Below are 25115 nucleotides of genomic sequence, written 5' to 3'. Positions count from 1 at the left end.
TTGTCATTAGCGTCATTGATAACAGCTATACCATAGTGGTAGACAAATGCACACACTCAGACAGACAGGGCATTTCCTCTTCTATTTATAACATTTTGCGTTTTTCTGGATTTTTGTTGTTGTTATTCTGTCTCTCTGTTCAAATAAACCATTAAAATCATAAACTGATAATTTCTTTGTCAGTGGGCAAATGTACAAAATCAGCAGGGGATCAAATACTTTTTTCCCTTTTATATATTATAAAATAAGGATCTGCTGGAGTCCAAGTCAAACCAATATTCTTTATTTCTGAGCTCAGAGACAATAACAGAGTTACACAGCGCAGTATAGACAGTCTGAATTCCTGAAGCATTGGGTGATGAGCACATATCTTTATAGTTTCCTGTTCCTGGGAGGGACTTTATTCATACAAGGATGCAGGTGCAGCTGGTTTGCAACACAGAATGATCCTCCCAAAAACAGGAGATTATAATAGGACAGTTTCACAAGGTTAGTCACATACTCAGTTATGCGGACACACATACAATTAACATTTTCCATTACAGAGTCTGTGAACATTTTAATTTAATTAAATCATCAGTGGGCCAACAATGCAAATGTCAACAATTACATTCAGATAAACACACAGTCACAGTTTAAAAAAGGACCATTTAAAAAAAGGAACCTGATCTTCTTTATATTCAATTTGCTACAATGCAAATGTAAACAATGGAGCAAATGCATCACATCCAAATATCCCTGTATTATCCCTGTATTATTAGGATTCTTTGTACAAGTACATTTTAATTTACATTTTTTACATACATTTTCATCTGGTAAAAACAAGTAAAAACAAGTAAACACATTCTTAGTCAACAATATAAGACAACGGGAGAACTGTGTATGTTCTCTGATGAATTTTAAGTCAATGTGATGTGAAATATCAATATACACACGATAAGTAATTATTCTCTGCTGTGTGGATTCTCACATGATGATTAAGTGACTGTGATGAGCAATATGTCTTCACACAGTCTGACCATTTGTAAGGTTCTCCCCTGTACGCAGTCTCATGTGTTTTTTCAGGCTTCATAATTTGGTGAAATTCTTTGCACAGCGGGAGCAGGCTTCTCCCCTGTGTGTATTCGCTCATGGGCTTTCAGGTGTCCTAACTGGCTAAAACTCTTTGCACACTGGGAACAGTGGTAAGGCTTTTCCCCTGTGTGGGTTCTCACATGAACTTTAAGTGACTGTGATGAGTAATATGTCTTCCCACAGTCTGAGCATTGGTAAGGCTTCACCCCTGTGTGCAGTCTCATGTGTTCTTTCAGATGTCCTAAATAGACAAAACTCTTTGCACAGTGGGAGCAGTGGTAAGGTTTCTCCCCTGTGTGTATTCGCTGATGAGTTTTCAGGCTTCCTGACTGGCTAAAACTCTTTCCACACTGGGAGCAGTGGTAAAACTTCTCCCCTGTGTGTATTCGCTCATGAACTTTCAGGTTTCCTAACTGGCTAAAACTACTTCCACATTGGGAACAGTGGTAAGGCTTCTCCCCTGTGTGTATTCGCTCATGAGCTTTCAGGTATCCTAACTGGCTAAAACTCTTTGCACACTGGGAGCAGTGGTAAGGCTTTTCCCCTGTGTGTGTTCTCACATGAACTTTAAGTGACCATGATGAGTAATATGTCTTCCCACAGTCTGAGCATTTGTAAGGCTTCTCCCCTATGTGTATTCGCTCATGAGCTTTCAGGCTTCTTAACTGGTTAAAACTATGTCCACACTGGGCGCAATGGTGTGGCTTCTCTCCAGTGTGTGTCCCCCCATGTCTTTTCAGGCTTCCTAGCTTGGTAAGACACTTTCCAATCTGGGAGCAGAGGTGCCGTCTTGCTGGTTTGGATGTCTCTGGTTCCTCCAAATTAGTTTTTTCTCCTGCCAAAGACAATGTTTTTTTTTAAAGAGAGACCAAAATGAAATCTCCCCATGATAAAAGTGCTTGCTATGAGGTTTAATCCAAATCAGAGCCCTCAACCTGAGGCCAGTTTTCAAACATGTAATAATTTAAAACAAATTATGTTGTAGACCTTCCTGGTAATTACTGATATGTTTACTTACTTATTTATTAATTATGTTTTAGAAGTCAGATTACAAACAACTAGAAAGTTCTAGGACCCTCAAGACACAGATATCGATGGATTCCTATCGAGCAGGTGGTTCAAAATACAGTATATAACCTTCATAGTTGTAAGATACATAATTTGACTTTTTCCATACGCACAAACGCTTATTTCTCTCACATTTTGTGCACAAATTTGTTAACATCCTTTTGCCAAGATAATCCATCCACCTGACAGTTGCTGTTTAATCAGCTTCATGATATGCCACATGGTCATCACACAGGTCCAACTTCTGCTGAGGACAATAAAAGGCCACTCTAAAAATGTGCAGTTTTGTCACACAACACAATGCCACAAATGTCTCAAGTTTTGAGGGAGTGTGCAATTGGCATGCAGGAATATCCATTGGAGCTGTTACCAGAGAATTGAATCTTAATTTCTCTACCATAAGCCACCTCAAACGTTGTTTTAGAGAATTTGGCAGTACATCCAACCGGCCTCACAACCGCAGACTACGTATAACCATACCAGTCCAGGACCTCCACATTGTCTTAGACCAGCCACCCGGACAGCTTCATTGGCTGGGCCTGGCTCCCCAGTGGGTGGGACTAGCTCCCCAGTGGGTGGATGGCTGCGCCCCTGCCTAGTAATGTGAAGTCCATAGATTAGGGCCTAATTTATTTATTTACATTGACTGATTTCCTTATATGAACTGTAAATAATTGAAATTGTTGCAGGATGTTCTCAATGGTGCAGCTGTAGAGCTTTTTGAGGATATGAGGACCCATGCTAAATCTTTTCAGTCTCCTGAGGGGGAATAGGTTTTGTCGTGCCTTCTTCACAACTGCCTTGGTGTGCTTGGACCATGTTAGTTAGTTGGTGATGTGGACAACAAGGAACTTAAAGCTCTCAACCTGCTGCACTACAGCCCGGTCAATGAGAATGGGGGCGTGGCTCGGTCATCCTTTTCCTGTAGTCCACAATCACCTCCTTTGTTTTGATCACGTTGAGGGAGAGGTTGTTGGCCTGGCAACAGGTCTCTGATCTCCTCCCTATAGGCTGTCTTGTCGTTGATCAGGGCTATCACTGTTGTGTCATCGGCAAACTTAATGATGGTGTTGGAGTCATGCCTGGCCGTGCAGTCATGAGTGAACAGTGTGTACAGGAGGGGACTGAGTACGCACCCCTGAGGGGCTTCTGTGTTGAGGATCAGCGAAGTGGTGTTGTTTCCTACCTTCACCACCTGGGGGCGGGAAGTCCAGGACCCAGTTTCACAGGGCGGGGTTCAAACCCAGGGCCTTGAGCCTAATGATGAGCTTGGAGGTGTTGAATGCTGAGCTGTAGTCAACTACTATGGTGTTGAATGCTGAGCTGTAGTCAATGAACATCATTCGTACATAGGTATTCCTCTGGTCTAGATGGAATAGGGAAGTGTGATGGCGATTGCATCGTCTATGGACCCGGTAAGAAAATTGAAGTGGGTCTAGGGTGTCAGGTAGGGTGTCAGGTAGGGTGACAGGTTGAGGTGAGACGATCCTTGACTAGTCTATCAAAGTACTTCATGATAACAGAAGTGAGTGCTACAGTCATTTAGTTCAGTTATCTTTGCTTTCCTGGGTGCTTTCCTGGGTATGGGAACAATGGTGAACATCTTGAAGAATGTGGGGACAGCAGACTGGGATAGGGAGAGATTGAATATATCCGTAACAGGTGTGCCTTGTTAAAAAAGTTAATTAGTGGAATTTCTTATCTTCTTTATGCGTTTGAGCCAATAAGTTGTGTTGTGACAAGGTAGAGGGGAGACAGCCCTATTTGGTAAAAGACCAAGTCCATATTATGGGAAGAACAGCTCAAATAAACAAAGAGAAACGACAGTCCATCATTACTTTAAGACATGAAGGTAAGTCAACATCGAAAATGTCAAGAACTTTCGAAGTTTCTTCAAGTGCAGTCACACAAAACTTGAAGCGCTATGATGAAAACTGTCTCTGACGAGGACCGCAACAGGAAAGGAAGACCCAGAGTTACACCTCTGCTGCGGAGGATAAGTTCATTAGAGTTAACTGAACCTCAGATTGCAGCCCAAATAAATTCTTCAGAGTTCAAGTAACAGACACATCTCAACATCAACTGTTCAGAGGAGACATCGTGAATCAGGCCTTCATGGTGCTGCAAAAAAAAAACACATCACTAAAGGACACCAAGCAAGAAACATGAGTAAGGGACATTAGACCGGCGTAAATTTGTCCTTTGGTCTGATGAGTCCAAATTTTAGATGTTTGGTTCCAACCGCCGTGTCTTTTTCCACCGTGAAGCATGGAGGTGGTGGTGTGATGGTGCTTGCTGGTGACACTGTCTGCGATTAATTTAGAATTCAAGGCACACTTAACCAGCATGGCTACCACAGCATTCTGCAGCGAAATGCCATCCCATCTGCTTTGCGCTTAGTGGGACTGTCATCTGTTTTTCAATGGAGGACAATGACCAAACACACCTTCAGGCTATATAAGGGCTATTTGACCAAGAAGGAGAGTGATGGAGCGCTGCATCAGATGACCTGGCCTCCACAATCACCTGACCTAAACCCAATTGAGATGGTTTGGGATGAGTTGGACCGCAGAGTGAAGGAAAAGCAGCCAACAAGTGCTCAGCATATGTGGGACCTCCTTCAAGACGGTTGGAAAATCATTCCAGGTGAAGCTGGTTGAAGAGAATGCCAAGAGTCTGCAAAGCTGTATTTGTATTAGTTGGGGACAGCCCTAATGGGAACAGATACCAGTGGGCAGATCTATTTTATTTGTTCAAACTAAACTACAGCACTTACTTTGATGAGTCAAATCTGATCCTTTATTCTCTTCTCCTCCTCTCACAGTTCCACTCAGCCCTGTTGTTTTCTTGCAGTCCACCAGCAGCACAGACAACCTCTTCATACCCAGCAGTAAGGAGCTACCGGGAGAGGCACGACACGGGGACTCCAGGAGGGAGGAAGGGCTAGCGTTGTCCTGGTAACCATAAAGAGGAGACACAGACACATATCATTATGGATGCTGATGTCACTGTTGACATAAAGTGCTTTACAGAAACCCAGCCCAGACCCCGATAGAGCAAGCTGTTTGCTAGTCCAGACCAAGCTGTACCATCTGGTGTTCTGATCTGGAGAGACTCTTCTCTTCCTCGTCAGCATCAGGATGTTGTTGAGGCTCCCCAGAGGATCCACCATAGTCATGTCTCTCTCCTGTGTGAATGAGAACATGAAACAGATGGTAAATGTATGACCGTCTATTCCAATCACAGAGTCTTACAAGAGGCATGAATATGTCTAAAAAGGGCCTAAAATGGCCACTTTCATCATGATTTTATAAAATATTGTTTGTGATGCAAATGTTAAAGGGTCATTCCACGAAATGGGTGCCTTTCCCGTCCCTTTGATATTTTAAGTAGAGATTATGTTTCAATAGTGAATTTTAAAAGCCTGTTATATTAGATGACGGGAACTTTAATATAGACCACATGGAGAATGCAATAAATCTAATTTAAAAGTCCCCAAAATATATGAACCAATGGCAGATTGACCCTTTAACAATTCCTACAGTACTGAACAACATATTCAAGTGTAGAACTTCAGTAGAATGCCCCTTAAAAACCACACAATAGTTCAACAACGGCATAGTTTGTGTCCCTGTTTAAGACAGTACTCACGGGTGTTCATGAGATATTCTGTCTCCTCTTTCACTCCCAAAACGTCTTCCTTCTTCACCTTTGTTGAGAAAGCATCCTCTTCTTCTCTAAGCGGTTCTTTCTCTTCTTTTCCTATAACATCATCCTCTTCTTCCTTCACAATAACAGCCTCTTCTTCCTTCACTATAACAGCCTCCTCTTCCTCCTTTTTAATTTTGAAAGGTTCTTTCTCTCCTTTCACTGTAATATCCTCCTCTTCTTCTTCTTCTTCTTTCACGACAATGTTCAGCGCCAGAGCATCTTTCTCTTCTTTCACAGTAATATCCTCCTCTTCTTCTTTCACGACAATGTCCAGCGCCAGAGCATCTTTCTCTCCTTTCACAGTAATATCCTCCTCTTCTTCTTTCACGACAATGTTCAGAGCCAGAGCTTCTTTCTCCATAGAGCAGACATCCTCTATTTTAGCAGAGGAGGAGTAGTTTAGTGAGCTCATGGTCAGGGATGTTATCTAGCTAGCTAGCATTAGCGAATAACCTAGTGTTAGGCTCAGTATCAATATTTAACAAGTTTGCAAATTCAACCAGTAGCCATCTTCTTTAGCAGGGGAATAGTAGTTTAGTGAACTCATGGTCAGGGATGTTAGCTAGTTTGCTAGCTAGGTAGCATTAGCGGCTAGCCTAGTGCTAGGCTCAGTATCAATCTTTAACACGTTTGCAAATTGAACAAGCACATTAGGTTCAAGTTAACCAGTTAATACGTCAACTGAACTGTTTTTAAACACTGAGATCAGCTAATGGACATTAACATATTTAAAACCTGAATGTTTCAGTCTTATGTTGGCTAGCAAGCTACCGAGGTGGTTGAAATAGTAGCCGTGTTGTTTGTTCCTGAAGAAGCGTCCCGTCCATTATACGTCACGCAAGAAGCATCACCTGAAAGACGCACATCGCCATCTGCTGACTGGAGTGGGTAACGCAGTTTGGAAACAATAGTTCCAACACTTTTGTATAGGAAAGAACGTCATAATAATTGAACAATAAGCTGATATATTTTATCTTTCGTCTTACAGATAATAAGTTTCCTGACAACACAACAGTGGTCGGCCTGATCAACGACAACGATGATATGGCCTACAGTGAGGAGGTCAGAGAACTGACAGTGTGGTGCCAGGACAACAACCTCTCCCTCAATGTGGGCAAGACAAAGGAGCTGATCATGGACTACAGGAAAAGGCGGGTTCAAACAGGCCCCCATTAACATCGACGGGGCTGTAGTGGAGCAGGTCGAGAGTTCCTTGGTGTCCACATCACTGTCATGACGTTGGCCTGGGGGAAAGGTTTATGACCGTCATAAATACCGCTTCCGCCCTTTTCTCTTCTCTAACCTACTGATGTTACATTTAAAAACCCCTTGGTTAACATAGAGCATCTGTGAATACCATCTTCCCCCTGGAGCTAGGATAGCAGAGTCCCTGTCCATCTTCCCCCTGGAGCTAGAACAGCAGAGACCCTGCCCATCTTCCTCCTGGAACTAGAATAGCAGATACCCTGCCCATCTTCCCCCTGGAACTAGGATAGCAGAGACCCAGCCCATCTTCCCCCTGGAGCTAGAATAGCAGAGACCCTGCCCATCTTCCCCCTGGAGCTAGGACAGCAGAGTCCCTGTCCATCTTCCCCCTGGAGCTAGGACAGCAGAGTCCCTGTCCATCATCCCCCTGGAGCTAGGACTGCAGAGTCCCTGTCCATCATCCCCCTGGAGCTAGGATAGCAGAGACCCTGCCCATCTTCCCCCTGGAGCGAGGACAGCAGAGTCCCTGTCCATCTTCCCCTGGAGCTAGGACAGCAGAGTCCCTGTCCATCATCCCCCTGGAGCTAGGACAGCAGAGACCCTGCCCATCTTCCCCCTGGAGCTAGGACAGCAGAGTCCCTGTCCATCTTCCCCCTGGAGCTAGGACAGCAGAGTCCCTGTCCATCTTCCCCCTGGAGCTAGGATAGCAGAGACCCTGTCCATCATCCCCCTGGAGCTAGGATAGCAGAGACCCTGCCCATCTTCCCAAAAACATCTGAAACCCACCTTCCTCTTCAAAGAGTATCTTAAATCCTCCCTTTTGGAACACCTTTTTTATTTACCTCAATCTAACATCATTAAATCTGTTCTCTGATCAGCCAAACTAGTAGAGTAGAGACTGATCTGACTTCATTAAACCTGTTCTCTGATCAGCCAAACTAGTAGAGTAGAGACTGATCTGACTTCATTAAACCTGTTCTCTGATCAGCCCAACTAGTAGAGCAGAAACTGATCTGACTTCATTAAACCTATTCTCTGATCAGCTCAACTAGTGGAGCAGAGACTGATCTAACTTCAATAAACCTGTTCTCTGATCAGCCCAACTAGTACAGCAGAGACCGTGCGTAAAGTACAGAATCCTGCACACGCCGAATATATATTGACAAGTCACCTTGTCCGAGAGAGATTTATATGGTTATCAAAACGTCACGACAAGATAAACCGACACGAAACACAGCCCTTATTTTAAGTGTTTCTAAAATCCCATATGGGGAAAAATGAATGGTGGAAAAATGATTGGAACCATTTCCCTGTTTGACCGCTAGGTTTTATGGGTATTATGACACCTCCACTGTGCAATGCTGTTTTGCTCGCTTGTTTCAGCAGAAAGGAAGAGTCAAAAACGAGAGGGCTCACTTGCCAAAACCTGTCCTGAATAAGGCCAATGTGTTTCTATGGGCATAATATGCATTACTGAGCTTGTCATCTGCATACACGTTTTAGGGACAACGACTCACATTGTTATGGTGGATCTCATCATTATATACAGATCTCTGGTTTCAGCCTCTTGTGAATTAGAAAGGAAAGTTGGTGGTGCACAGTTCAGATGCTTTGTCACGCCCTGATCTGCTTCACCTGTCTTTGTGATTGTCTCCACCCACCTCCAGGTGTCACCTGTTTTCCCCATTTAGTCCCTGGGTATTTATACCTGTGTTCTCTGTCTGTCAGTTCGTCTTCTCTTATCAAGTCAACTAGCGTGGTTTTGCCGTGCGCCTGCCTTTCCCACTCATCTCTGTTTTACTAGTCCTCCCAGTTTTGACCCTTGCCTGCCTTGACTCTGAACCTGCCTGCCTGACCAGTCTGCTTGCCCTGACCTCGAGCACACCTGCCACTCTGTACCTCCTGGACTCTGACCTTGTTTATGATCCTTTGTCTGTCCATGACCATTCTCTTGCCTGCCCCTTGGAATATAATAAATATCAGAGACTCGAACCATCTGGCTCCCGTGTCTGCATCTGGGTCTCGCCCTTCCCCTAAAATAAATTGACAAATTGCCAAAATTACATAATTACTCCTAAGTAAAATTATTCAAGATCCTTAAATAGCTGTGGATTGTTTCAAACCACGAATGTATAGGCCTATGCTATTGGGGAAGCCAGCAGTTTGGGCGGCACGTGTTGAAACAGGCCTAGCTGTTTACTGGGGCCCCATCCTGTTCAGCCTCTACAGTAATGATCTGCCTTCTGTCTGTACTGGGTCCAAAGTACACATGCAGACTATACAGTGATATGTGCATGCAAAGAGAAACAACAAGCTGCACAAGAACTCACAGCAGAAATGGTCCCATGTTACAAAGTGGCTCAGTGACTCATGTTTGCGTCTCCTATAATGTTCTACACATACAGCATTGTTTGATTACAGAGGCAGCAAAACTGTACTTCAACGCTATGATAATGCTATGGCCCCCTCCCTTAACATACTGCTTGACTAGTTGGGCCCAAGCTTGCTGTACAACATTGCAACTCATTCAGTCTGTCCATAAACAAACTATCTTGTGAAATACATGTACCCATGTCGTGTTTTCAAGTTCGTAAATGGCAATAGAATAAACTTTTCGCTCAACTGCGTTACCCACTCCAGTCAATAGAGGGCGATGTGCGTCTTGTGGTGTGACGTATAATCTAGTGGACGGGACGCTTCTTCAACAACAGCTAGTTAAGCCTCTTCGGTAGCTTGCTAGCCAACAAAGCCGAAACATTACAGCTCTTTAGACACTTTCTGTGTATATTAGCCTCTGTGTTTTAAGCAAACTTATGTTTTATAGCTAGTTGCCGCATGTAATTTCATTTTACGTTGTTAGTAGTCAGCTAGCTGGTTTGCTAAATTAGTTCAGCACTAATGCTAACTAGCTAGCTAACATCCCGACCATGAACTCACTAAACTACTCCCTCCCTGCTAAAGAAGAGGTCTGCTGGACGGAGAAAAACACTCTCATGAAAGCGAAAGATAAAGAAGTTACGGTGAAAAAAGAGGAAGACGACTTCAGAGTGAAAGAAGAGGATTTTATTGCGAAAGAAGAAAAGGAAGAGGAAGTGTTTGGATCGAAGGAGGAGGGCGAGATTACTGTCACATTGGAGGAGGAGACTGGAGATCTGATTAACTCCAGTGAGTATTGTCTTAAAAACAGAGGCACAACCTCTGCTGTTGTTGAATCATTGTGTGGTTTTTAAGGTGCATTCTACTGAAGTTCTACACTTGGAAATGTTGGTCTGTACTGTAGGAATCGTTACAGCTACAAAGCACCAACAGCACGTTAGTAATGGATCAAATGCTTCCCATATCTCTTCATGCAGTGCTTCGTTCAGTTTAAATACTCGACATCCCATAGACTCAGTAAGTCCCAAATATAATGTAACTTTTTTTGCTGGTTTAAAATATCTCGAAATTAATTTGCCATTTGGGTCACATTGGGGCGGCAGGGTAGCCTAGTGGTTAGAGCGTTGGACTAGTAACCGAAAGGTTGCAAGTTCAAATCCCCGAGCTGACAAGGTACAAATCTGTCGTTCTGCCCCTGAACAGGCAGTTAACCCACGAGGCCGTCATTGAAAATAAGAATTTGTTCTTAACTGACTTGCCTGGTTAAATAAAGGTAAAAAAAAAACAAAAAAACATCCAATTGAAACTGAAGGTTTTACGAATTTTATGTACAGCAGCTTTGTTTACAAATTGTAGGTCAGATTTCTCAAGGTAATTATGACGCAAAGGCCTATTGATCGTTCCTCTCGCGCACGTTCTATCCTTCTGCTCCATCCACGACTACAGCAACACATCAACAATACATAGGCCTAACTACATCCCTCTCATTGCAAATGAGACTCATTATAAATGAGAGTTGAGTGATGCAAAAAAAAAGCTGAGAAATCTTTTCTTCTTCCGTCAGTTGGCATCCAACGCTATGGTGCGTTACTGCCACCTACTTGTACTGGAGTGTTGGCCAAAGATAGGGAGAAACTAAATCTACCTGCCAGTTCTTAGGTCCCTGTGCCTAAGAGCACAAAGGCAACCTGCCTAAATGACTACAGACCCGTAGCACTCACGTCCGTAGCCATGAAGTGCTTTGAAAGGCTGGTAATGGCTCACAGTAACACCATTATCCAAGAAACCCAAGACCCACTCCAATTTGCATACCCGCCCAAACAGATCCACAGATGCTGCAATCTCTAATTGCACTCCACACTGCCCTTTCCCACCTGGACAAAAGGAACACCTATGTGAGAATGCTATTAATTGACTACAGTTCAGAGTTCAACACCATAGTACCCTCAAAGCTCATCACTAAACTAAGTATCCTGGGACTAAACACCCCCCTCTGCAAATGGATCCTGGACTTCCTGACAGGCCGCCCCCAGGTGGTGAGGATAGGTAGCAACACATCTGCCACGCTGATCCTCAACAGTGGAGCTCCCCAGGGGTTCGTGCTCAGTCCCCTCCTGTACTCCCTGTTCACCCACGACTGCATGGCCTGGCACGACTCCAACACCATCATTAAGTTTGCTGACGACACAACAGTAGTAGGCCTGATCACCGACAACGACGAGACAGCCTATAGGGAGGAGGTCAGAGACCTGGCTGGGTGGTGCCAGAATAACAACCTATCCCTCAATGTAACCAAGACTAAGGAAATGATTGTGGACTACAGGAAAAGGAGCACCGAGCACGTCCCCATTCTCATCGACAGGGCTGTAGTGGAGCAGGTTGAGAGCTTCAAATTTCTTGGTGTCCACATCACTAACAAACTAGAATGGTCCAAACACACCAAGACAGTCGTGAAGAGGGCACGACAAAGCCTATTCCCCCTCAGGAAACTAAAAAGATTTGGCATGGGTCCTGAGATCCTCAAAAGGTTCTACAGCTGTAATATCAAGAGCATTTTGAGATCAATGTGAGGGGTTTTCTCCTGTAGTAGGGGAATGGGGCCTCCCGGGAAAATGTTGTCCTGGGTTGCAACAGTAATAAAGGGGTTCAGTGCTTAGCGAAGGGTAAATTGTTTGTAAGACTTTGGCAACTGTGTATTTATAGGCCTGGTCAACTGTGTATTTATAGGCCTGGTCAACTGTGTATTTATAGGCCTGGTCAACTGTGTATTTATAGGCCTGGTCAACTGTGTATTTATAGGCCTGGTCATCTGTGTATTTATAGGCCTGGTCATCTGTGTATTTACAGGCCTGGTCAACTGTGTATTTACAGGCCTGGTCAACTGTGTATTTATAGGCCTGGTCATCTGTGTATTTACAGGCCTGGTCAAATGTGTATTTATAGGCAACTGGTCATCTGTGTATTTACAGGCCTGGTCAACTGTGTATTTATAGGCCTGGTCATCTGTGTATTTATAGGCCTGGTCATCTGTGTATTTACAGGCCTGGTCAACTGTGGCCTATTTATTTAGGCCTGGTCAACTGTGTATTTATAGGCCTGGTCAACTTATTTACAGGCCTGGTCAACTGTGTATTTATAGGCCTGGTCAACTGTGTATTTATAGGTCAACTGTGTATTTATAGGCCTGGTCATCTGTGTATTTACAGGCCTGGTCATCTGTGTATTTACAGGCCTGGTCAACTGTGTATTTACAGGCCTGGTCAACTGTGTATTTACAGGCCTGGTCAACTGTGTATTTACAGGCCTGGTCAACTGTGTATTTACAGGCCTGGTCAACTGTGTATTTATAGGCCTGGTCAACTGTATTTATAGGTCAACTTTGTATTTATAGGCCAACTGTGTATTTATAGGTCAACTTTGTATTTATAGGCCTAGTCAACTTTGTATTTATAGGTCAACTTTGTATTTACAGGCCTGGTCAACTGTGTATTTACAGGCCTGGTCAACTGTGTATTTACAGGCCTGGTCAACTGTGTATTTACAGGCCTGGTCAACTGTGTATTTACAGGCCTGGTCAACTGTGTATTTACAGGCCTGTGTAACAGTACTCGTCTTGCGTTGTGTATAATCAGTCATCGACACGGAACTCCAACATGTAGCACCAGTCATGTAGATTTATTCTGATAGGAACAGCACAAAATTGCACGTCATGCAATGCACGGCTCACCATCCACCACATGACACTACTGTCATGTATGAGAGATCCATTTTCCATGATATTGGGGTCCTGTTGTGTCTGGTGAAAACCAATCACTGCATTCCACAGCAAGAACCTCATAGCAACGGTCTTGGTGGTGGAGAGTAGCCTCGTTTTCCTCTGCAGTATGTAGCTCGTCCTGTCGGACGGCGTTGGTGTCCGCCACTTGACTGGCTTTCATTTGGTAATAATCCATGATCGTTAGAAGCCCCTGCCACATACGCCTCGTGTCTGACCCTCTGAATAACTCTGTCTTCAACATCTCAAATGGCGAGACTGACTACTATCACATGGACAGACTGACTACTATCACATGGACAGACTGACTACTATCACATGGACAGACTGACTACTATCACATGGACAGACTGACTACTACCACATGGACAGACTGACTACAACCACATGGTTGACTGACTACAACCACATGGACAGACTGACTACTATCACGTGGGCATACTGACTACTACCACATGGACAGACTGACTACACCACATGGACAGACTGACTACTATGGACACATGGACAGACTGACTACTACCACATGGACAGACTGACTACAACCACATGGGCAGACTGACTACTACCACATGGACAGACTGACTACTACCACATGGACAGACTGACTACTATCACATGGACAGACTGACTAGACCACATGGACAGACTGACTGGGCATACTACTATCACTACTATCACTGGACTACTACACATGGACAGACTGACTACTATCACTGACTACTACAGACTGACATGGACAGACTGACTACTACCACATGGACAGACTGACTACTACCACATGGACAGACTTCATTACTGTGTTTGTGTGGGGAGCATGCTGTTTATTTAGTCAGGCTGTTTATTTAGTCAGGCTGTTTATTTAGTCAGGCTGTTTATTTAGTCAGGCTGTTTATTTAGTCAGGCTGTTTATTTAGTCAGGCTGTTTATTTCGTCAGGCTGTTTATTTAGTCAGGCTGTTTATTTAGTCAGGCTGTTTATTTAGTCAGGCTGTTTATTTAGTCAGGCTGTTTATTTAGTCAGGCAATGCCCACATTATTCTGACATATTTTAGAATGTTAATTATGTGAAGGTCAATGCATAATACCATTGGGTGGTTCCATTATGGGACACAGGCCGGGTCATTATAAATTGAGGGAAAATGTGGTTACTATCACTGGATGCACTAACTGAGGGAAACTGTATTTACTATCACTGTTGTGGTTGTCTCACCAAGCTACCTTAAGATGGATGCACTAACAAGTTGCTCTGGATAGTGACCATACTATTCCCTTAAAGCCACACAGTGTAAAAATACATGGGTCATGTGAACAATGGAGCACATGCATCACATGCTAAGAACAATGGACTGTCACATGTCAATGGAGCACATGGATCAATGCTAGTCTGACTGTAAGTCTCTCTGACTAAGATGATAAAATGTATGTGGAGATTTCCATTCAGGTCTCCCTGTTTTAACCACTGTTTGTCTTTGGCAGAAGAGAGACCCGACTCAGAGGAACCAGGGACGTCTGAACCAGTGAGACGACACCACTGTTCCCAGTGTGGAAAGAGTTTTACCCATTTAGGGAGTCTTAAAAACCACAAGAGAACACATGCAGAGAAGAAGTCTTACAACTGCTCTCAGTGTGGAAAGAGTTTTAGCTGGTCAGGGCAACTGAAAGAACACGAGAGAATACACACAGGAGAGAAGCCTTACCACTGCTCCCAGTGTGGAAAGAGGTTTTTCAAGTCATCACATCTGAACGAGCATAAGAGAATACACACAGGAGAAAAAACATTCCAATGCTCTCAGTGTGGAAGGGCATTTTCCCGATCAGGGGACCTGAAATCACATGAAAGAACACACACAGGGGAAAAGCCTTATCACTGCTCTCAATGCGGAAAGAGTTTTACCCGTTTAGGGAACCAAAAAATGCATGAGCGAATACACACAGGAGTGAAGCCTTACAACTGCTCACAGTGTGAAAAGAGTTTTGCGAAGTTAGGGAACCTTAAAATACATAAAAGAATACACACAGGGGAAAAACCATTCCAATGCTCTCAGTGTGGAAAGACATTTTCACGATCAGGGGACCTGAAATCACATGAAAGAATACACACAGGGGAAAAGCCTTATCACTGTTCCCATTGTAAAAGTAGTTTTAGCTGGTCAGGACAACTGAAAGAGCATGAGAGAACACACACAGGAGTGAAGCCTTACCACTGCTCCCAGTGTGGAAAGAGTTTTAGAAGGTTGGGGTCCCTTAAATCACATAAGCTGTATACACACACAGGAGAAAAGCCATGTAACTTCTCCCAGTGTGAAAAAAATAAGTACGTGTCATTAGGGGACATGAAAAAGCCTGAGAGAAAACACTCTGTAGAGAAGCCTTTCCAGTGCTCTCAGTGTGGTAAGGGATTTTTCCAGTCATCGCATCTGAAAGTGCATAAGAGAATACACACAAGAGAGAAGCCATTCCAATGCTTGCAGTGTGGAAAGAGTTATACCCGGTTAGGGAACTTGAAAACACATGAGATGACACACACAGGAGAGAAGCCATTCCAATGCCGTCAGTGTGGAAAGCGTTTTACCTGGTTAGGGAACCTGAAAATGCATAAGGTGACACACAAAGTTGGCTAGCCTCACCTCTTTTCCCAGTGTGAAAAGGGTTTTGTTCATTTAAAGGACTTGAAAGAGCATGAGAAAGTACAAACACAGGAGGAGAAGACATACCACTGCTCCTCATTGCCCAAATACACTTTCAGGGGACCTGAAATCACATGGGAGAAAAAAAGAGGCTGTGTTCTGACTTATGTATTTGATTAAGAATTTTTGTTTTTAGATGTTGACATGAAATCTAATTGTATATATAAAATCATACTCAAAATTAGGTCTACATTTGTTTTTCTATTTTAACCTCCAAATATCTTAAATCGGATTTAATCAAATGAAATGTGTATTTCGCTTTGATTATAGACATTGATTGATTGAATGGATACACGTGGATGTTTAATTTGATGATTTGGTTATTTCAAATTGTAAACCAACAAGTAGATTAATATAATTCAGATTCCTTTATTCTAACCTTGAAACCTCTTTAATTTAGTTGTTGTTGTGTTTCGTTGACTTAATTTGTGTACTAGTCATCAAGGAATATGAAAATGCTGTTCTGATGATAACGTTGGACATTAAAAACATTCAATACCTCCATGAATGTTCCCATCAGTATTATTCCACTATGTCAGAATAAAACAGGTGCTGATTCTAAAAAGGACTTGATTAATGCAACAGTTTTTTCTGAATAGTGTAGGCTGTTAGTCTGATGATGGTAGTGTGGTGCTGGGGAGTAGTTCTCTAGAAGTTATAGCATATGTATGAAGGTGCATTAACTCTGGAGAACCTTAAAAGTGAGCAGCACAATCTGACATTTGATACTAAACAGGAAGTCAATAGAGGTTGAATAAAACAGTTAGCCAATAGAGGTGAGCAAACAGGAAGCTTCCTAAACAGGAAGCCAATAGAGGTTTTATAAAACAGGGGTGATGTTTTTTTTCTGGTTTGTGGTCTGGAAAGAAGCCTTACTGGGATTCCTGTCAGCAGTAGTGAAGAACAGCCTGATTGGAGCGATGTAACGCGACCTGATTGGAGTGATGTACGCGACCTGATTGGAGCGATGTAACGCGACCTGATTGGAGCGATGTTACACGACCTGATTGGAGCGATGTTACACGACCTGATTGGAGCGATGTTACACGACCTGATTGGAGCGATGTTACACGACCTGATTGGAGCGATGTTACACGACCTGTTGGAGCGATGTTACACGACCTGATTGGAGCGATGTTACACGACCTGATTGGAGCGATGTTACACGACCTGATTGGAGCGATGTTACGACCTGATTGGAGCGATGTTACACGACCTGATTGGAGCGATGTTACACTGGGGAAAAAGACACTGTTGATGTTCCTGAAATGAGAAAGTGTTCATCTTGTTCTGATTGGAGCCATGTTAAGCAGACCTGTTGGTTTTCTGCAATGTTTAACTGCGACCTCTTTTGATTGCAAAAGACACTTTGTTGATGTTCCTTCAAATGAGAAAGTGCTCATCTTGTTCTGTGCACTTTTAGAGCCAATAAAGCAGAAGGTCTGGTTTTCTGCAATTAAGTTTAACTGCGTCCGTCTTTTGATTGCATCTAGACAGTCTGTCAGTCTGGTTCTCAGTGTCCTCATCTAGACAGTCTGTCAGTCTGGTTCTCAGTGTCCTCATCCAGACAGTCTGTCAGTCTGGTTCTCAGTGTCCTCATCTAGACAGTCTGTCAGTCTGGTTCTCAGTGTCCTCATCTAGACAGTCTGTCAGTCTGGTTCTCAGTGTCCTCATCTAGACAGTCTGTCAGTCTGGTTCTCAGTGTCCTCATCTAGACAGTCTGTCAGTCTGGTTCTCAGTGTCCTCATCTAGACAGTCTGTCAGTCTGGTTCTCAGTGTCCTCATCTAGACAGTCTGTCAGTCTGGTTCTCAGTGTCCTCATCTAGACAGTCTGTCAGTCTGGTTCTCAGTGTCCTCATCCAGCCAGTCTGTCAGTTTGGTTCTCAGTGTCCTCATCCAGACAGTCTGTCAGTTTGGTTCTTGAAGTCTCAGTGTCCTCATCTAGACAGTCTGTCAGTTTGGTTCTCAGTGTCCTCATCTAGACAGTCTGTCAGTTTGGTTCTTGAAGTCTCAGTGTCCTCATCTAGATAGTCTGTCAGTTTGGTTCTTGAAGTCTCAGTGTCCTCCTCTAGATAGTCTGTCAGTTTGGTTCTTGAAGTCTCAGTGTCCTCATCCAGACAGTCTGTCAGTTTGGTTCTTGAAATCTCAATGTGAGTCTTTGTCCTCACATATATTTATATCAGCAGCATAAAAATTAAAGTTCAATCCAAATCTTCAGATTAGTATCTGAAGCCCTGAATAGTAGATATAAATTATGTTTTTAAATTCGCAATCATTAAAAAAATGAGCTGAACTAATCAATTAACACACACTTCTCTTTGTATGTCTCAATATAATGTTAATGAAATAAATTTTAAAAATCAACTGAAAGTATGGCAATAAAATGTACTTTTATTTTGCAGTCAGTACAAAGTCCCAGAGGAGAAGTTGATCGTTTCTGGGATACCATTTTCAAATCTAGAATAATACTACATTCTTGCCAGAGGGGTCTCCAAAAACACCTGTACACACATAGTGACGCAATACACACATAGTTACCCAGTGCAGGTTTACATTTGCCCTACACTAAAAGCATTGTGAATGTGGCTTTCAATTACTCTTCAGTGAATTTAGCCTACTGTTAAATAACGAAATGGTGTTCATTTTGGAGCAATAGCCTTCTTAAACGAAAAACATTGGTCAACAATAGAAGATACAATGGTGTAGTAGTGTATTCACAGGGGGTAATAGTGTAGTAGTGTATTCACAGGGGGTAATAGTGTAGTAGGGTATTCACAGGGGTAATGGTGTAGTAGGGTATTCACAGGGGGTAATAGTGTAGTAGGGTATTCACAGGGGGTAATGGTGTAGTAGGGTATTCACAGGGGTAATAGTGTAGTAGGGTATTCACAGGGGTAATAGTGTAGTAGGGTATTCACAGGGGGTAATAGTGTAGTAGGGTATTCACAGGGGGTAATAGTGTAGTAGGGTATTCACAGGGGGTAATAGTGTAGTAGGGTATTCACGGGGGTAATGGTGTAGTAGGGAATTTGTGGGGATAATGGTGTAGTAGGGTATTCACAGGAGGTAACGGTGTGGTAGGGTATCCATGGGGGTAGTAGTGTATTCACATGGTGTAATGGGGTATTCACACACATATACTTATTTTCCACCATAATTTGCAAATAAATTCATAAAAAATCCTACAATGTGATTTTCTGGATTTTTTCCCCTCATTTTGTCTGTCATAGTTGTAGTGTACCTATGATGAAAATTACAGGCCTCTCTCATCTTTTTAAGTGGGAGAACTTGCACAATTGGTGGCTGACTAAATACTTTTTTGCCCCACTGTAGTGGATCATTAGCATCATCGCTAATAGCTACACATAGTGGATCATTAGCATCATCGCTAACAGCTACACATAGTGGATCATTAGCATCATCGCTAACAGCTACACACAGTGGTAGACAATCAGAATCATCGCTAACAGCTACATAGTGGGAGACAATCAGCATCATCGCTAACAGCTACACACAGTGGTGGACAATCAGAATCATCGCTAACAGCTACACACAGTGGTAGACAATCAGCAGCATCGCTAACAGCTACACACAGTGGTAGACAATCTCAGAGACACAGGCATTCCTCTCTGTTTCCTCTTCAGGAAGTAGAAGGAAAATGCAAAACACTAATTTAACAACAACTTGCAAGCAATGGGCTTAGTACAACAACTCCAAATGTTTTTATGCAAATGATATCACCAACCAAAAAAGGCAATTAGGAGACTGGAAGGGCAAAGGGGCATTTTCTCTTCACAGGTAAAGCCATATCTGTCCACGTTTGGCAAAGTGGGCACTGCTTCATGTGGCGACTCACCTAAATAGCCCATATGCCACTGGATAAGAGAAGTTTTCATAGTTTTTTGGCAGAATTGTGTGCTGTGTTATTATGTGTTGTTGGCGGTGCGTCTTGGTTAATTGAGCTTGGAAAATGACGCCCTTCTCAATCCTTCTAATGGGCAGGTCAGCCTTGGAGGAAACTATTGGCTGTAAGAAGTAAGAGAGAACATCACATCTGGTTGTTTTTAAATGACTTATTTTCTACATTGAAAAATCAGCCTCAGAAATTTCAGCCCAAATAAATGCTTCACAAAGTTCAAGTAACAGACACATCTCAATATCAACTGTTCAGAGGAGACTGCGTGAATCAGGCCTTCATGGTTGAATTGCTGCAAGGAAACCACTACTAAAGGACAGCAATAAGAAGAAGAGACTTGCTTGGGCCAAGAAACACGAGCAATGGACATTAGACCGGTGTCCTTTGGTCTGGTGTCCAAATGGGAGATTTTTGGTTCCAACCACCGTGTCTTTGTGATACGCGGTGTGGGTGAACGGATGATCTCTGCATGTGTGGTTCCCACCGTGAAGCATGGAGGAGGAGGTGTTATGGGGTTGGGGTGCTTTGCTGGTTTATTTAGAATTCAAGGCAAACTTAGCCAGCATGGCTACCACAGCATTCTGCAGTGGTACGCCACCCCGTCTGGTTTGGACTTAGTTGGACTATCATTTGTTTTTCAACAGGACAATGACCCACCACACCTCCAGGCTGTGTAAGGGCTATTTTACCAAGAAGGATAGTTATGGAGTGCTGCATCAGATGACCTGGCCTCCACAATCCCTCGACCTCAACCATATTGAGATGGTTTGCAGGTGAAGCTGTTTGAGAGAATGCCGAGAACGTGCAAAGCTGTCATCAAGGCAAAGGGTGGCTATTTGAAGAATCTCAAATATAAAATATATTTTGATTTTGTTTAACACTTTTTTGGTTACTACATGATTCCATATGTGTTTGATGTCTTCACTATTATCTACAATGTAGAAAACTGTAAAAAAAATAAAAAAAACTTGAATGAGTCAGTGTTCTAAAACTTTTGACTGGTAGTGTCTATATATAGTAGAAAGAGGAGGAAGGGAAGCGCTACTAAGGTACACAATAGTACATTTTGGTAGATAGAAGGTGCTCTTTGGTAAAAGGGGTAAATTGGTCATCAAAAAGAAAGGAGGACCAAGGCACTCTTCATATAATCGATTAAAATGCCTTTATTAGTTTCGGCTGCATGGCCTTCCTCGGGGAGTACAAAAAAAAGACCATGCAGCCGAAACGCGTTGTTTAAAAAAAAACTTTGTTTCTATTGAACATGCCATACTAATAAAGACATTTGAATCAATTATATGAAGAGCGCCTTGGTCCTCCTTTCTTTTTGAGTGTCTATATATATTTAATAACTTTTGACTGGTTGTGTCTATATATATTTAATAACTTTTGACTGGTTGTGTCTATATATATTTAATAACTTTTGACTGGTTGTGTCTATATATATTTAATAACTTTTGACTGGTTGTGTCTATATATTTAATAACTTTTGACTGGTTGTGTCTATATATTTAATAACTTTTGACTGGTTGTGTCTATATATATTTAATAACTTTTGACTGGTTGTGTCTATATATATTTAATAACTTTTGACTGGTTGTGTCTATATATATTTAATAACTTTTGACTGGTTGTGTCTATATATTTAATAACTTTTGACTGGTTGTGTCTATATATATTTAATAACTTTTGACTGGTTGTGTCTATATATATTTAATAACTTTTGACTGGTTGTGTCTATATATTTAATAACTTTTGACTGGTTGTGTCTATATATATTTAATAACTTTTGACTGGTTGTGTCTATATATATTTAATAACTTTTGACTGGTTGTGTCTATATATTTAATAACTTTTGACTGGTTGTGTCTATATATTTAATAACTTTTGACTGGTTGTGTCTATATATTTAATAACTTTTGACTGGTTGTGTCTATATATTTAATAACTTTTGACTGGTTGTGTCTATATATATTGTGTCTATATATTTAATAACTTTTGACTGGTTGTGTCTATATATTTAATAACTTTTGACTGGTTGTGTCTATATATTTAATAACTTTTGACTGGTTGTGTCTATATATAACTTTTGAATAACTTTTGACTGGTTGTGTCTATATAATAACTTTTGTGTCTATATATTTTAATAACTTTTGACTGGTTGTGTCTATATTTATAACTTTTGTGTCTATATATATTTAATAACTTTTGACTGGTTGTGTCTATATATTTAATAACTTTTGACTGGTTGTGTCTATATATTTTAATAACTTTTGACTGGTTGTGTCTATATATATTTAATAACTTTTGACTGGTTGTGTCTATATATATTTAATAACTTTTGACTGGTTGTGTCTATATATAACTTTTGAATAACTTTTGACTGGTTGTGTCTATATATATTTAATAACTTTTGACTGGTTGTGTCTATATATATAATAAACTTTTGACTGTAACATAAAATAACTTTTGAGCTGAGGGATGTGTCTATATATATAATAAACAACAGTAACATAAAACACGGAGCAGCCAGAGGGATGTGTCTATATATAATAATAAACAACAGTAACATAAAACACGGAGCAGCCAGAGGGATGTGTCTATATATATAATAAACAACAGTAACATAAAACACGGAGCAGCCAGAGGGATGTGTCTATATATATAATAAACAACAGTAACTATAAAACACGGAGCAGCCAGAGGGATGTGTCTATATATATAATAAACAACAGTAACATAAAACACGGAGCAGCCAGAGGGATGTGTCTATATATATAATAAACAACAGTAACATAAAACACGGAGCAGCCAGAGGGATGTGTCTATATATATAATAAACAACAGTAACATAAAACACGGAGCAGCCAGAGGGATGTGTCTATATATATAATAAACAACAGTAACATAAAACACGGAGCAGCCAGAGGGATGTGTCTATATATATAATAAACAACAGTAACATAAAACACGGAGCAGCCAGAGGGATGTGTCTATATATATAATAAACAACAGTAACATAAAACACGGAGCAGCCAGAGGGATGTGTCTATATATATAATAAACAACAGTAACATAAAACACGGAGCAGCCAGAGGGATGTGTCTATATATATAATAAACAACAGTAACATAAAACACGGAGCAGCCAGAGGGATGTGTCTATATATATAATAAACAACAGTAACATAAAACACGGAGCAGCCAGAGGGATGTGTCTATATATATAATAAACAACAGTAACATAAAACACGGAGCAGCCAGAGGGATGTGTCTATATATATAATAAACAACAGTAACATAAAACACGGAGCAGCCAGAGGGATGTGTCTATATATATAATAAACAACAGTAACATAAAACACGGAGCAGCCAGAGGGATGTGTCTATATATATAATAAACAACAGTAACATAAAACACAGCCAGAGGGATGTGTCAGCCAGAACATAAAACACGGGAGAGGGATGTGTCTATATATATAATAAACAACAGTAACATAAAACACGGAGCAGCCAGAGGGATGTGTCTATATATATAATAAACAACAGTAACATAAAACACGGAGCAGCCAGAGGGATGTGTCTATATATATAATAAACAACAGTAACATAAAACACGGAGCAGCCAGAGGGATGTGTCTATATATATAATAAACAACAGTAACATAAAACACGGAGCAGCCAGAGGGATGTGTCTATATATATAATAAACAACAGTAACATAAAACACGGAGCAGCCAGAGGGATGTGTCTATATATATAATAAACAACAGTAACATAAAACACGGAGCAGCCAGAGGGATGTGTCTATATATATAATAAACAACAGTAACATAAAACACGGAGCAGCCAGAGGGATGTGTCTATATATATAATAAACAACAGTAACATAAAACACGGAGCAGCCAGAGGGATGTGTCTATATATATAATAAACAACAGTAACATAAAACACGGAGCAGCCAGAGGGATGTGTCTATATATATAATAAACAACAGTAACATAAAACACGGAGCAGCCAGAGGGATGTGTCTATATATATAATAAACAACAGTAACATAAAACACGGAGCAGCCAGAGGGATGTGTCTATATATATAATAAACAACAGTAACATAAAACACGGAGCAGCCAGAGGGATGTGTCTATATATATAATAAACAACAGTAACATAAAACACGGAGCAGCCAGAGGGATGTGTCTATATATATAATAAACAACAGTAACATAAAACACGGAGCAGCCAGAGGGATGTGTCTATATATATAATAAACAACAGTAACATAAAACACGGAGCAGCCAGAGGGATGTGTCTATATATATAATAAACAACAGTAACATAAAACACGGAGCAGCCAGAGGGATGTGTCTATATATATAATAAACAACAGTAACATAAAACACGGAGCAGCCAGAGGGATGTGTCTATATATATAATAAACAACAGTAACATAAAACACGGAGCAGCCAGAGGGATGTGTCTATATATATAATAAACAACAGTAACATAAAACACGGAGCAGCCAGAGGGATGTGTCTATATATATAATAAACAACAGTAACATAAAACACGGAGCAGCCAGAGGGATGTGTCTATATATATAATAAACAACAGTAACATAAAACACGGAGCAGCCAGAGGGATGTGTCTATATATATAATAAACAACAGTAACATAAAACACGGAGCAGCCAGAGGGATGTGTCTATATATATAATAAACAACAGTAACATAAAACACGGAGCAGCCAGAGGGATGTGTCTATATATATAATAAACAACAGTAACATAAAACACGGAGCAGCCAGAGGGATGTGTCTATATATATAATAAACAACAGTAACATAAAACACGGAGCAGCCAGAGGGATGTGTCTATATATATAATAAACAACAGTAACATAAAACACGGAGCAGCCAGAGGGATGTGTCTATATATATAATAAACAACAGTAACATAAAACACGGAGCAGCCAGAGGGATGTGTCTATATATATAATAAACAACAGTAACATAAAACACGGAGCAGCCAGAGGGATGTGTCTATATATATAATAAACAACAGTAACATAAAACACGGAGCAGCCAGAGGGATGTGTCTATATATATAATAAACAACAGTAACATAAAACACGGAGCAGCCAGAGGGATGTGTCTATATATATAATAAACAACAGTAACATAAAACACGGAGCAGCCAGAGGGATGTGTCTATATATATAATAAACAACAGTAACTATAAAATAAACAACAGTAACATAAAACACGGAGCAGCCAGAGGGATGTGTCTATATATATAATAAACAAC

At 41.3% G+C, this 25115-nt stretch overlaps 2 protein-coding genes across 2 annotated transcripts; one reads left to right on the top strand and one right to left on the bottom strand.

The window, feature by feature from the left end:
- Positions 1-286: 286 nt before the first annotated feature.
- On the bottom strand, positions 287-6833 carry LOC112241679 (zinc finger protein 436). Its single transcript, XM_042315874.1, is given in 5 exon segments — positions 287-1106; positions 1109-1909; positions 4919-5096; positions 5232-5329; positions 5794-6833. Coding segments are annotated over 5 exon segments (1587 nt in total). The 5' UTR covers positions 6266-6833; the 3' UTR covers positions 287-1068.
- A 2897-nt stretch (positions 6834-9730) lies between these two features.
- On the top strand, positions 9731-16524 carry LOC121845081 (zinc finger protein 180-like). Its single transcript, XM_042315875.1, has 2 exons — positions 9731-10224; positions 14689-16524. Exons 1-2 carry the CDS (start codon positions 9987-9989, stop codon positions 15831-15833), a joined length of 1383 nt encoding a protein of 460 aa, XP_042171809.1. The 5' UTR covers positions 9731-9986; the 3' UTR covers positions 15834-16524.
- Positions 16525-25115: the final 8591 nt, after the last annotated feature.

Source organism: Oncorhynchus tshawytscha, unplaced genomic scaffold (assembly GCF_018296145.1).
Source record: "Oncorhynchus tshawytscha isolate Ot180627B unplaced genomic scaffold, Otsh_v2.0 Un_scaffold_328_pilon_pilon, whole genome shotgun sequence".
NCBI lineage: Eukaryota > Metazoa > Chordata > Actinopteri > Salmoniformes > Salmonidae > Oncorhynchus > Oncorhynchus tshawytscha.
The sequence above is the reverse complement of the archived record's forward strand: the minus strand, read 5'-3'. Positions and strand labels throughout refer to the sequence as shown.

What these genes read in the sequence shown, in the direction of transcription:
- LOC121845081 (XM_042315875.1), top strand. Translation starts at nt 9,987, where the DNA reads ATGAACTCACTAAACTACTCCCTCCCTGCTAAAGAAGAGGTCTGCTGG. An exon ending in TGGAGATCTGATTAACTCCA is followed by an intron (nt 10,225 to 14,688) that starts GTGAGTATTGTC and finishes TGTCTTTGGCAG; the next exon opens with AAGAGAGACCCGACTCAGAG.